Here is a 13,066-nt window from a genome sequence, read left to right on the forward strand (position 1 = left end):
CATATTACAGGAGATGGGAGCTGTCTGGAGGTTAAAAGCCACAGCTGCATGCTCTCCCTTCAGGGCGTGTTCTCACTGGGGGTTCAGGAGCATTCTCTAGGGCTGAGTTTGAATGACACTGAAGGACCAGGAAATAGCAACATGGGGGGATTTTATTCTCCTAAAAATGCCCTGACCTTCTCCCCACTTCTAGAGATTGCTTCTTTCAGCCCCTCCACATTAAGCAAGAACTTGCACCCTTTTGAATTTGAATTTGATTACTAATGATTACATCTGAGGTTTTAAGATATTGATACCTGATCAAATTATTCCTACCTGGCTTCTCAAAGTGCCAACACTGGGACAGAGAAGAGGGCAGATTTGCATTAGCCTGCCTAGCCTGGATCTCCTCTCCCGAAGTGAGATTTCCACATTAGACGACACATGTTGCCATCCTCATGCTTACCTTGGAGTAGGCCAGCTTGGTGAAGGCTCGCTTGGCCTCCGTGGGCTCCAAGAATTCCACAATGGCTGTGATCCCTCCTTCCGGGAGCAGCACTCGCCCGAGGCTGCCATATGGGCCAAAGACCTCCTCCAGCTCCACCACTTTAGTGCCGGCAGGGAGATTCTTAACTAGGATCACAGTTTTACTCCGCTCTCCAGCAGCCTGAAAAGGTGTGTGTGTGTGGGGAGAAAAATACAGAGGAGGATTCTTATAAGGGGTCTGAGACTTTGGGGGTCCCCCTGCTCCATTTTATATGCTTCCAGGATACACTGCAAACCCACAAAGAGCTGTGTAAAATTCCCTTCCTGCCATTTGAAATGCAGCCCCAGTGGACAAACTCCATTCACTCACGGGGCCAGGCATCAGTTCCCAACATACAATACATCCACACACACTGCTGATCTCCATTTTCAGTTCAGCTAGCTTCGTATTGCTGCGTGCATTCAAAGAGCTGCCATGTCCCACTCCAGGCTGGGCACATTTCTGTGGTGGGTGAATCTACTCCTGCACATTTAGGGTTCAGTCCTGTAAGGTGCTGAGCAATCTCAGCAACTGACTTCAATGAGAGTTGAGGGGATCAGGATCAAACCCCCATCATTTGAGATACTTGGGTGGGGAGAAGATAAATAAGTCAATTTAGGGTTATGTATTAACACTTACACATGAATATTAAGGGCTGGGACGGAAGGATGAGAACTATTAATGAGCTGTGATCATTCAGCTGGTCCTGCATCAGCCGTCAGCCAGCAAATCCCATCCCCAGAGCTGTGCTGAGGAGGTCTGTGCACAGGGATGGTTAGCATGCAAAGATGCCGTGCAAGTTCTTCTAGCCTAGCACCGATTTCAGACATAGCTTTTACTACTCTACTCAAAACTGGCCCCCCCCCCCCCCCCCAAAAATAAAACAAAAAATCCATATTTGTGAAATGGAAAACCGGGGGGAAAAAATGGAGTAGGGACTTTGTAGTTCACATTTTTATACTCAAGCTTCTCAGAATCTCGTTGAGATTGACCTGAGGCTTCTGATGGATCTGCAGACCTCCAAGAGGAGAACACAAGCAGACTGAAAAGCCCTGAAGGGGGATTTCTAGAGACAGATGGCTGCAAATAAGTAAGAGGGTGAAAGGAGCCAGGTCAAATGTGTTCACCTTCCCTGGCAGCTGGAGAAGAAACATCCCAAATCCTAATGCCACCGACTCCAAGGTTTAAGGTTTTCCTCTGCATCCAGCCATGGCACTGTAAGGACTAAGCACCAGGAACCAATGGGATGACAAGCGTGAAAAGAGCCTCAAGTTTCGTGTGTGTTGCGCACCACGTGATCAAGAGAGCTGAAAGGCCAATGTTCCCAATCCTCATAGCACCCAACTTGCCCACTAAGCCAGGAGCAGACTGCTAACTTACAGACCATTCTCTCTGCTGTTCACCGTTCAAGTATTTATAGATGAGTGACCCACCCTGACATAGAGAGCACCCCCACACTATCAGCCTGCATCACTCTCTCCTGAACACCCAGACACTAAGGTGAGAAGAAATAAGCCATCTGCTGCTGCAGCGAGCAGGGTTTCTGCTGAGCCGGAGCTACTGAAGTGCCTCACCTGACTGAAGGAATCCAGGCTGACTCCATTGTCGATCAGGAACTGGCGGACGTCCTGGACTAGCTGGGTTTCGCCCAGAGCTACCCTCACGGCCACGCTGCCTTTGCCTTCCTGCAAATGAGAGCAACAGTGGTTAAATCCAAAGAGTGACAAAGTCAGGAGCATAAACTACGCTGGTAACAACAGGCCTAAACCAGAGTAACACCCACACCACTCAGACTCTGGCCTAACTGGAGGTTTGCATACAGACAGAGGGTGAGATCTTGGCTCCGTTGACTTCAGTCAAGCCAGAACGTCACCCTGAGGTTAGCTGATGACTCGTAGGCCATATCTAAGCTTTTAGGTCCAAATTCCAGCTGTTATGCATATGTAACTCCCATGGGAACTCCACTCCTTGTAACTGAGGGCATGACTGAATCTTCAGCTAGTGAAAAGAATGGTGCTGAATGCAGCAGTAAAGTGTTATGCAGGGTAGTTTTAGGACCACAGCTATTTCAGCTGGTGTCTACTTGACCAGTTGTGTGTAGTTTTGAGCACACAACTGCAGTAATTGTGAAGCGAATTAGGCACAGACAGTACAGCGTGGATTTTATGAATACCAGTGTTACGAATGACCAGTTGTAGGAACCATGTTCTCCCCACAAGGGAAACAAAAAACAAACAAAAAAATTATCACACAACAAAAGTGATGTTAATGAAGAACAAGTCGACATCCCCTCACATTCTGATGCCTTCAGTGCACTGAAAATTGCTTTGAAGTGCTTTGAACAAGTGATGCAGTGTGCCACACCACAACCTATGTACTGTACGAACTGTAACTGAGAGCTTCAGTTTTATGAATTCCTCAACCCTCAATTAGTTCAAACATAGATTCTACTATACTTGTGCACTTAAATTATCTGAATATCTGCCCTTTGATCTCTCGTTAGGTTTCAGAGTTAACACATGACTATAGTGACTTGAGCAAGGCACACCTTCAAATCTGTGCCATGCTGCCTAAACCAACATTACATCAATCACATCCAACAGGCTTTCTTCACACAAGAGCTAGGAGCTACTTGTGTATTAAATAAAAGCAGTCAGATTCTCCAGAATGCAAGTCACGTGGTTTGGACAATGTGCATACAGGGATCAGACCCAGCCCAGCCACTGGGTGTTTGGTACCACTGGTCCATAGTAATGAGGTGGATACTTCACACGCATGTCACTTCTGATCTCAGTGGACTATAATAATGCAGCTCTTCCGAGGTGAAAGGCTGGCACATGTGAATACTGCTCCAATTATGCAGGCAGAGCCAGGAATGATTTTTGTGAAACATACTTGCTCCTTTTAAAGCCTGAGACACCCAATGTAAGACTCATTAACTCCTCCCCAATATGTCCTCATTTAGCCTAGAGATGAGGGTAGAAACCACATGCTACCTGCTTGAGAGAGGGGGCTCCTGCTTCCTGAACCAGAGTCTGATCCACCTGGCCCAAGTTTGCCTGTTACCCCTGTTCACCAATGGGACCCGCCTGGCGCCCTGCTGCAGCCTCCCACTTATCACTCACAGCGGGATTTTCAAAAGCACCAAGCATCCCCCTAACTTGGCTTCCCATCGACCTCAATGAAAACTCCCATTGGCTTCAATGGGAGCAGCGTTAGGCCAATGCTGAGCGCTACTGAAACCCCCGCGCCAGAGAACAGGAAGGAACATCAGGAACTGCTAAGTAAAAAGAGCTGCCTTGGATGACCCAGGTGCCTGGATATACCTTGTATTTCATTTAGCACTCTGCAAGTGACCCCCCATTCAGATGAACTCCCAGATACCGCCCACATCTAGCTGTTAGTGCTGAGTTAAGAGCCATTCCATGCACACATGTACTAAGGGAAACTTAGTTCATGGTACCAAGAAGCGTGCTAAGAGCCTTCTAAGAAAGACACCCAAAGCAGCAGCCTTTAAGCTGCAGGCCCACACGCTTCCATCCATGGACTGAAACGATGCTTCCCAGCTAGAATCCAACTCACATGATCAAGCACTTGGCTCTTGGTGGCATTGTACTTCTGTGCGATTGCATCCGCCACAGCATTCGTGCCCATGAACAGTGCGTTCCAGTTGTGAGAGCTAGAGGGGGAGGAAGAGAAAATAAAATGAGGCCTAAATCGTAAGATCGTTCACACCTTCCAACTGGCATCTGCCTCAGAGCGACACAGAAAAGATACACTCAGCGGGACAACAAGGATCACAAACTGAATGGGAGGAAGGGTAGAGGAGGATGGGGGAGCAAGTGGGTTGTAAGTAGTGGGAGAGAAAACAGAGAGGCTGCATTTCAGTGGAATAGGACATTCTTCACTCCTAAACAGTTACAGAGCATTGGCTGGGCTCTGTGTAGCCTGCCACTGCTGAAGTTAGGATACTGGATTAGAAGGACTGATCTGGTAAGGCAACCTGGATGAGCCAAAAAAAGATCCCGGTTCTTTGGATGAGCCGAGGACAGAAAGAGAGAAGATGCCAGGACATTAGAGCCAAGGAAGGGGCAACGTAACAGTAATTTGACTGGCCCTGTTCCTTAATACACCCCCTAAAGAAGCCGCACACATTTCAAGTCTGGTCCCAAAGGGGAATTCTGCAGTTAGTGCCATATTAAAACAAAAGGATCCTGCTGTGTGACACTGCCCCCCTCTGTACCTGGCACTGTTTGCTTTGTCCTTGGACTCCTTCTGCTTCTTGTAGGAAGAGGATCCTTCAGCATCTAGGTTCTCCCCTTCTTCCTTCTTTATGGTGGAAGGTAACACATGCAGCATCCTGCCCTAGGAGACAGAGAGTATAGGACCTAATGCCTCTGAATCCACATTCACAAAAGAAAGTCTCGCTGCCTCAAGGTAAGATGAACTACCGTCAGTGCAGCACTGCCATGCAACTTCCTCCCACAATGGCCTTTCAACCTGACCTGAGAGGACCTCCTTCTCCTCTGCTGCTCCAGGCTGGCATCAAAGCAACTCACCAGAGCAGCCCAACAGGGAGTTTGAAAGATCAACAAACTCCAAACTTTTTCCCTTTGGTGATCTCTGCATGGCACCGTGCTAAGAGCAGCCTGGAGTTTTCTGAACCCACTGGCCCACGCAAACTGGTGCTGCTACACCGCTGGCCTAGCACTTCCCATCTTAACAGCACTCTATTCCTCAATGCACTGAGGACATCAGGCATCCCAATTAGCAGTGCACAGTGGGACCACCATAAGCATTTGACCTTCTGGCAATAATCCCTATGATCGAACATCCCCTCCCCCTCAACCTAACCATGCAGGTGAGTTAGAGTCACTGTACCTGAAACACCTGCCCATCCACTTCTGCGAAGGCCTTCACAGCATGCTCAGGGATCATGTAGGTGATGAAGGCAAATCCCTTGGGTTTCTTGGTCAGACTGTCTATGGGGAAATGGATCTCTGACAGGGGACCTGCAAAAGGCAAATCCTTTCCATGACATATACTCCCTTCTCAGGCACTGCAGAGCAGGGTTCTGAGCTGGTGTCTTCTGTAGGAGCCCAGCTGATGGAACGAAGCCATGAGCGTTGGGTCAGCTTAGCACATGCAAGGAGAGAATCTGGGCCTACTCAAGGGTTGTCCTCATGGATACCGAAACCTTTATTTACCAAGTTGGTACAGTAATACCAACCCTAATACCAACTTCCCCCACATCCTACTCCTGAGGGTATTCTGTGTCAAAAATTAAAAATTCTGCACACAATATTTTAAAATTCTGCAAATTATTTGTCAAATAAATGTGGAGGCTCCAGCATGGCATTGGGGAGCACAGGCCACCAGCTGCACAGAGGTGGGAGATCACTGTACATCTCCACCCCCACTCTCCCAAGACACGGACTCAGCAGTGAGGCTGCACCCAACCGACATAGTGCAAGGACCAGACCTGCCCCAGAAACACCCCAGGGCCCTGCCCCTCCTTGCGAGGCGCACCAGGCAGGCAGGCAGGATCCAAGTGTGGGCAGGCAGGCTCAGCAAGGCAGGATCCAAGTGTGGAGGGACTTAGTAGGGGGGGATCCAGGTGTAGGTTGAGATGGTTCTGTGTGGGGCAATCTGGGTACAGGCGGCTCAGTGGGGGATCCGAGTGTGGAGGTGGGGGGGGACTTGGATACACAGGGGCTTGTTGTGTTTTTTTGGTTGCAATGGTAATGGGACTCTGCTGGAGGGTCCAGGTGAAGGACCTGGGAGGAGTGGTAGATACGCTGGAGGGGAGAGTACTAAACTGGGAGGAGTGGTAGATACGCTGGAGGGGAAGGATAGGATACAGAAGGACCTAGACAAATTGGAGGATTGGGCCAAAAGAAATCTGATGAGGTTCAATAAGGATAAGTGCAGGGTCCTGCACTTAGGACGGAAGAACCCAATGCACAGCTACAGACTAGGGTCCAAATGGCTAGGCAGCAGTTCTGCGGAAAAGGACCTAGGGGTTACAGTGGACGAGAAGCTGGATATGAGTCAGCAGTGTGCCCTTGTTGCCAAGAAGGCCAATGGCATTTTGGGATGTATAAGTAGGGGCATAGCGAGCAGATCGAGGGACGTGATCGTTCTCCTCTATTCGACATTGGTGAGGCCTCATCTGGAGTACTGTGTCCAGTTTTGGGCCCCACACTTCAAGAAGGATGTGGATAAATTGGAGAGAGTCCAGCGAAGGGCAACAAAAATGATTAGGGGACTGGAACACATGAGCTATGAGGAGAGGCTGAGGGAGCTGGGATTGTTTAGCCTGCAGAAGAGAAGAATGAGGGGGGATTTGATAGCTGCTTTCAACTACCTGAAAGGGGGTTCCAAAGAGGATGGCTCTAGACTGTTCTCAATGGTAGCAGATGACAGAACGAGGAGTAATGGTCTCAAGTTGCAGTGGGGGAGGTTTAGATTGGATATTAGGAAAAACTTTTTCACTAAGAGGGTGGTGAAACACTGGAATGCGTTACCTAGGGAGGTGGTAGAATCTCCTTCCTTAGAGGTTTTTAAGGTCAGGCTTGACAAAGCCCTGGCTGGGATGATTTAACTGGGAATTGGTCCTGCTTCGAGCAGGGGGTTGGACTAGATGACCTTCTGGGGTCCCTTCCAACCCTGATATTCTATGATTCTATGATTCTAAGGTGTTTGGGAAGGGTGCTCTAGGTGTAGGGGGGATAGGGCTCGGCAGAGAGGTCTGGGTATGGGGGGCTCAGTGGGGGGTCCAGATGCTGGGGGAGTAGGATTCAGTGGGGTGCGGATCCAGGTGCAACTGGTTGGGGCTCAGTGGGGTAGGGGTGTGGGTGCAGGGGGAGTGGGGCTCAGGGGTGGTGAGGCTTAGCAGGAGGGTCTGGGTATGAAGGGGTCTGGATGCACAGGGGTTGGGCAGATGCGGGTGCAGCTCCCTGTACAGGGATCCTCCCCACTGCAGCTGAGGCGTGATGGGTGCAGGAAGGGGTGGGGGTGGGGGGAAGAGTTTGCAGAGCTTCCTGCAACCAGGGGAGAAATCTGGGGGTGGGTCTGACCCAGCCCCGGATGCCATGCAGGGGAAGAGGAAGTCCTGTCCTCCCCAGCCCAGTCTAGCAGCGGAGCCCAGCGCAGGGTTGGAGCCACCAGCCGGGTCTTCCCCAGTCCCGCCTCCTGCCCCACAGTGATTTACCTCTCTGTCGGCTGCCCTGGGCACCCAAAACATATGGCCGGAAAAAGTCGCATGACAGCTCTTGTGGCTTCCCTTTGTTTCCCCTTCAGAAAGTCATTTTTCTGCAGGGAAACAAGCCAGCCAGATCTATCCGGGGCCAGAAGGGGAGGCAGTTCACCACCCAGGCTTTTCTCTTCCAGTGGCACACTGGGGCTCCATAAATCCTACTCAGCCCTGAGCTAGGAGATGTCCTGGAGGTGGAAGGGAATTCAGCCAAGCTGGCCATCTCTATAGCTGGCCTCCATACAGAGATTGCAAACCAGGAGGTCAAACATGACCATGAGTTTTGAAATGGGTTCCAGTTGTAAAGATTTAGTTTTAAAATGGTGCCCATCCCTTTGTATCTGGGCATCTGCAGGCTAAGAGTGCCACAGCCTTCTCTTTCCCTGGCATCCAAATGAGCATTTACAGCCAGGCAAGATGATTAACCCTCAGATTTCTGGGGGGAAACAGGAAGCTGATTGGAGCTCCATTCCCTACCATATTTGGAAAATATTTGCTCCAAGTCCTCCTCAGTGCTAGTGTAAGGGAGATTCCTGACAAAGAGCCTTCCTGACTCAGAGAGGTCCTCCTCTTCCTCATCGTCCTTCTTCCTCCTTTGCCAGGGCTGGTCTTCACCCTTCCGGGTGAGCTTCATCTTCAGCCCACGCTCCTCTCGGAACACCTCAATGTAGCGCCCACCTGCCACACACAACACAGGGGGAACCTTACATCTCAGGCACTTCCAAAGGCCTCAACCAGACCTGAGCCTAGATAATTAAAATATATGGTCATTTCTAAAGATACTGGGCCAAATTTACTGACAATGTAAGCTGGCAAAACTCCACTGACCTCCTGTGGAATACCACCCCCCACACGCCCATGAATGCAGCCCACCCCATCTCTGTGAGAAGAACGTTAATGATGTTTTGGGGAAAGCATGGTGCTCATCAAAATGAGAGCAACACCACTGGCTAGACACCTCACAGAGTCAGGGCAGCGCATTCCAGTTCTCACGACCCCTCCCCATTCCAGTCCTATTGCTTCCACACAATAATGGTTTTGCAATATAGGACCAGCTTTCATTGAGGACTGGGATAAGAGCAGGATTTGAACACAGGGCTCCAGCACTAACCCACTGTGCCATCCCAGCCACATTTAAATCATTGTTTTTAGGTTTAAGACAAATGGAAAGACCAAGACACTTCTCCCAAGTGCATAATGGAGCTTTGGCCTAACACCAGAAGCAACAAAAGAGCTGCATGTTAAAAGTCAGTTCTACTGTAGCTGCTTCTACGGTACCAATCTCAGTGTCATTTTGTATGAGACACAGCATTCCTCATTTCTTGCCCACTGCTTCTGATCATAGAGCACTGAAGTTTTTGAAGATACCAGATAAGTGACTTTGAGAGCAAGCTTGTGGCATTTGGCCTATACAGCAGAGATCCCAAGATCAGGACTGCTCCCCAGAAGGTTTCTTGCAGGAGGGTTAGTGCGGGTGAAAGGTGCTACACGGACAGGTCAGAGCTCGCCATACAGCCAGAAATACAGATACAGCATAGGCTGCCGCACAGCAAGCTTCATTCACACTGCCATGGTGGGACTTTTGGGGCAGGAACGGGAAGACTCCCCAAGACTCTGCCAATCCCTTGACCTCTCTGCTCAGACTCCCAACTGAGAGGGTGGGTTTTGTGATGTGGCTACTGGACTGAAATCCACCAACTTGGTTCACAGAGGCCAGCCAGTCAGCAGAGGACGACAGCTTTCAGCCAATACCAACCTGGGCCAGAGTCCAACAGCTTATTTATGACACGCCCTGCTCTCCCAACCCCATACTACTTGGTTAGGTTGCGACAGTTTAGCATTTGGTTCTTTAATGAATTTGAGTAACAGAGTCAGGGTTCAGAGCAGCAGCTGTGTTAGTCTGTATCTGCAAAAAAGAACAGGAATACTTGTGGCACCTTAGAGACTAACAAATGTATTTGAGCATAAGCTTTCGTGGGCTACAGACCGCTTCATTGGATGCCCTAAGAATGGAATGGAATTCCATTCCAAGAATAAGAATGGAAGCTTATGCTCAAATAAATTTGTTAGTCTCTAAGGTGCCACAAGTACTCCTGTTCTTTTTTGCAGAGTCAGGGTTGTAGATCATGCTGCTCTTTGTTTTTGGCCCGCGACCATGATCAACATCATTTCCTGCCAGAGCAAAATTAAGAGACAGACCAGAATCCACTTGACACTTTAGCAGCAAACAGGGCCTACAGCAGAGCGTCACAACACTTACAGACCCATCAGGGTTGGTAACGAGGACCTACAAGCTGCCCTTACCCATGTATTCCTTGTTTTGTTTCAAGGCTTTCTGTACTTCTTCCTCGCCACTGAAATCAACGAAGACGTAACCTGGAAGGAAATCAGGTTCAACTGAGCATCACAAAGGTTATACGGATGCTTGTATGTACACGCACACTGGCACTAACTAGCCAGTTAAGCACAACCTAATGATGCCAGCTTTTTCTGTATTAGATCTCCATAGACACGTGTTTATCTCCCATTACAAATTGACTCTGGGCTGAAAACAACTATCAGATTTCAGACAGGAAGGGCTCTTTCATTGAAGAGAAATGATTGTTTAAGATGACTTTTGTTCTTGCTTGTGTGCACATAAATGGTCTAAAACTGATATGGCAGCTACACCCCATGGGTTCCATACACTTTAACATACCTCGAAATGACAGGATCGAAGATGCACCCCCCTAAGGTTATGAAAACAATGCACTGTGGAAATATACTACCACCCCTGGACTCATTTTGGGTCCCCTCTGGTCCACGCACCATCACCAATAACCATGACCCAACTCAGTTCCAGGTGTGGTTAAGAGCTGAACCTCAAGGTAAAGAACCTCTAACTGGAATTTGGTTAACAGTTCTATAGAAGATGCATGAACCAGAACAGAAGCCATCTCCCATTTGACTCTACAGAGCTTGGAGTTGTAGAAAGCAGTAAATCCCACTGGTCAGCAAAGCAAGTCAAAGTGGCTCATTGCACACAGGGAACAGAGCTGTAGGGCAAGGGGCACCATTTTTACAGTGTCACGCCTCATAACTCCATTCTAAGGTAAGGCGATTGGAGCAAGTCAAAGGAACTTGATGTATGAGAAATGAGGCAATTCATAGTGATTTGGAATCACAGGTACAGGAGACAGCAAAGGCCGGCACAGGAAAGAGCATTCCTAACTACATCTCTGCTATCTCCTGCACCCACAATGCACAAACCCCTGCAGCCAGTACCTGTCTTATTCCCATGTACGTTTCTTGCAATCCTGATTGCCACTGGCTTCAAGGGCAAGAAGAATTCTTGAACGTTTTGCTGCAAATAGAAAAGAGGAAAACAAGAATTTTAGCAAGTTGGGCAGATTTCGGAGGCCTACTTTTGTAAAGGTTATGAATGCTGAGTAGACACTACAAAAACCTTTCATAAACACAGTCAGGGACAGACAGAGTCCAAGGGACCCTCTACAGTATGAACATACCAAGCCAGATTCCATTCTCATAACTAACCCATTAGCCTGCAGATACCTAGAAGCCCCTGCAGAATACATGATGGTTTAAGTTGCTGGCTGCTGAATGCTAGACCTTGGGAATCCAAGGACCATCGTTCTCTTCCCTGTTACAAGCACGATTTAAGCCCTAAACGAGGGAGCAGTAAGGCTGCGATGGCAGGGCACATACCTCAGTAACACTGAAAGGGGCACCACGCAGTTTCACTGTATACGGTGTGGTAGCTGCATTAGGGTTGGCCCCATTCTTCAGCTGGACAGAGGAAAAAGTGAGAAACAACATTTGAAAAGTCATCCTTGGCAAGAGGTTTAATCTGGAACAGTTTCCAGACCAAGAGACAACCGTGGCCGGCAGCACAGAGGAAAGATGGGAGAGTTAGAGGCCTGATACCACAGAGCTAGTCTTACCAGCAAGCAGGAGGCTGTGGAAAGGACTCAGACACAGAGGACTCCCTCCCTCCCCTCACATACAGAGTCAGGAGACTTGGATAGGGCAGAAACAGAGAGGGGCAGCGCTTCAGCCCTTCCAACAGCCGGAGGTGGGGTAGAGGGTTCAGTTAGGCACTGAAATACTATAGTGATGGGCACACATGGGAAATGAAAGACAAACACCCCTTCTACCCCTGGACAGCAATCAGGGAATCCCAGAAGCTTGGAGATGGGAGGGCTGGGATTCACATAAATGGGTTACCCCTGGATCTCCACCCCATCTTTTATATCAGCTTCTGACAAGAAGATGTGGCTAGTTGGCAGGCCAGTAGGTTATTCAAGCCCTGCCTTAGAGAGCCTCGAGGTTTCAGCCCTCCAGTGGGTCTAACAGATCCCACATATAGCATCTGCCCTAGTTTGGCCTGCAGCTCTCAGTTACTCCATGAGATTCCTGCCTTATTTAAGGTCAAAGGGCTGAGCCTGCATGCGTATAACAAGTTCCCAGTTTCTGCCTGTTCCTTGCTCAGGTACGTAGAGACTGAGCCCCCACAGTCAGGGAAAGTCATAGGTGACACAGTGTTCATAAAACAGCTGGTGATTCCGCGGGGCCAACCTGAGACATCTTAAAGGGCTCCAAATTTTGGAGGGCACCAAGCACCCATCCTCTAAAATTTAGGCCTCTTCAAGGTCTGTCAAGTTGGGCACCCAAAATCTCTAGTCACTTTTCAAAGTTTTGATTAGCATATCTAGTCAGTTACAGTGTAACCTGGGTGAGATAGTAAAACACAGGATTAATCAGTACTAAGGGCAGTAATCCTGTACATATTCCCATTTACTAGTACAATGCCCTGGGCATCCTGTGACTAACAAGGCATACTAGACAAGGGCAGCTGGTAAGATGGCTCCAACTACATCCACAAAGATTTCAGAGTATCTGACCCAGCCTAATGTGTGTCTAAGGATGTAACAGTAAGGGAACGTACCGTTACAGTCCCTTCAATGGTCAAATAATTTAATCTGCTTTCACATTTCTCCATGTGGTGTCCCACAACTTGACCACCCAGGGGACTGATTTTGAGACAGCACTATGGAAAATTGCCCCTCTGAAACAAAACGCTAAACAAGGAGACATACAAAACAAAAGCCTAGGTATTTATATGGCCCCCACCACTGTACTGTCAGAGCACCTCATAATACCCCCGTGAGGTAGGCAACTATTATCCCCATTGTACAGCAGAGGAACTGAGCCAGACACACTAAGTGACTTGCCCAAGTTTGCACAGGAAGTCGGTGGCACAAAAGGGAACTGAACCCAAAACACAAACAGTCCATGCCCTGTGTTAT

At 48.8% G+C, this 13,066-nt stretch overlaps 1 protein-coding gene across 6 annotated transcripts in view; it reads right to left on the minus strand.

Annotated features, from left to right (window-relative positions):
• The window catches only part of RBM19 (RNA binding motif protein 19), a 144,006-nt gene that overhangs the window by 111,472 nt on the left and 19,468 nt on the right, over positions 1–13,066 (minus strand). For all 6 annotated transcript variants that reach the window (XR_012155096.1, XM_073313160.1, XM_073313158.1 and 3 more), the window contains exons 7-15: positions 11,466–11,546; positions 11,025–11,103; positions 10,065–10,136; positions 8,238–8,438; positions 5,387–5,517; positions 4,749–4,870; positions 4,088–4,184; positions 2,080–2,190; positions 446–646 (exon numbers count right to left, since the gene is read on the minus strand). Coding sequence is in view for 5 of the 6 variants with exons in the window: in XM_073313160.1 (XP_073169261.1) it covers positions 446–646; positions 2,080–2,190; positions 4,088–4,184; positions 4,749–4,870; positions 5,387–5,517; positions 8,238–8,438; positions 10,065–10,136; positions 11,025–11,103; positions 11,466–11,546 (1,095 nt within the window). In the remaining variant the exon portion in view is untranslated. The remainder of the gene's footprint in view (positions 1–445; positions 647–2,079; positions 2,191–4,087; positions 4,185–4,748; positions 4,871–5,386; positions 5,518–8,237; positions 8,439–10,064; positions 10,137–11,024; positions 11,104–11,465; positions 11,547–13,066) is intronic.

The sequence above is a fragment of the Lepidochelys kempii genome, chromosome 15 (assembly GCF_965140265.1).
Source record: "Lepidochelys kempii isolate rLepKem1 chromosome 15, rLepKem1.hap2, whole genome shotgun sequence".
In the NCBI taxonomy this organism is placed as follows: Eukaryota; Metazoa; Chordata; order Testudines; family Cheloniidae; genus Lepidochelys; species Lepidochelys kempii.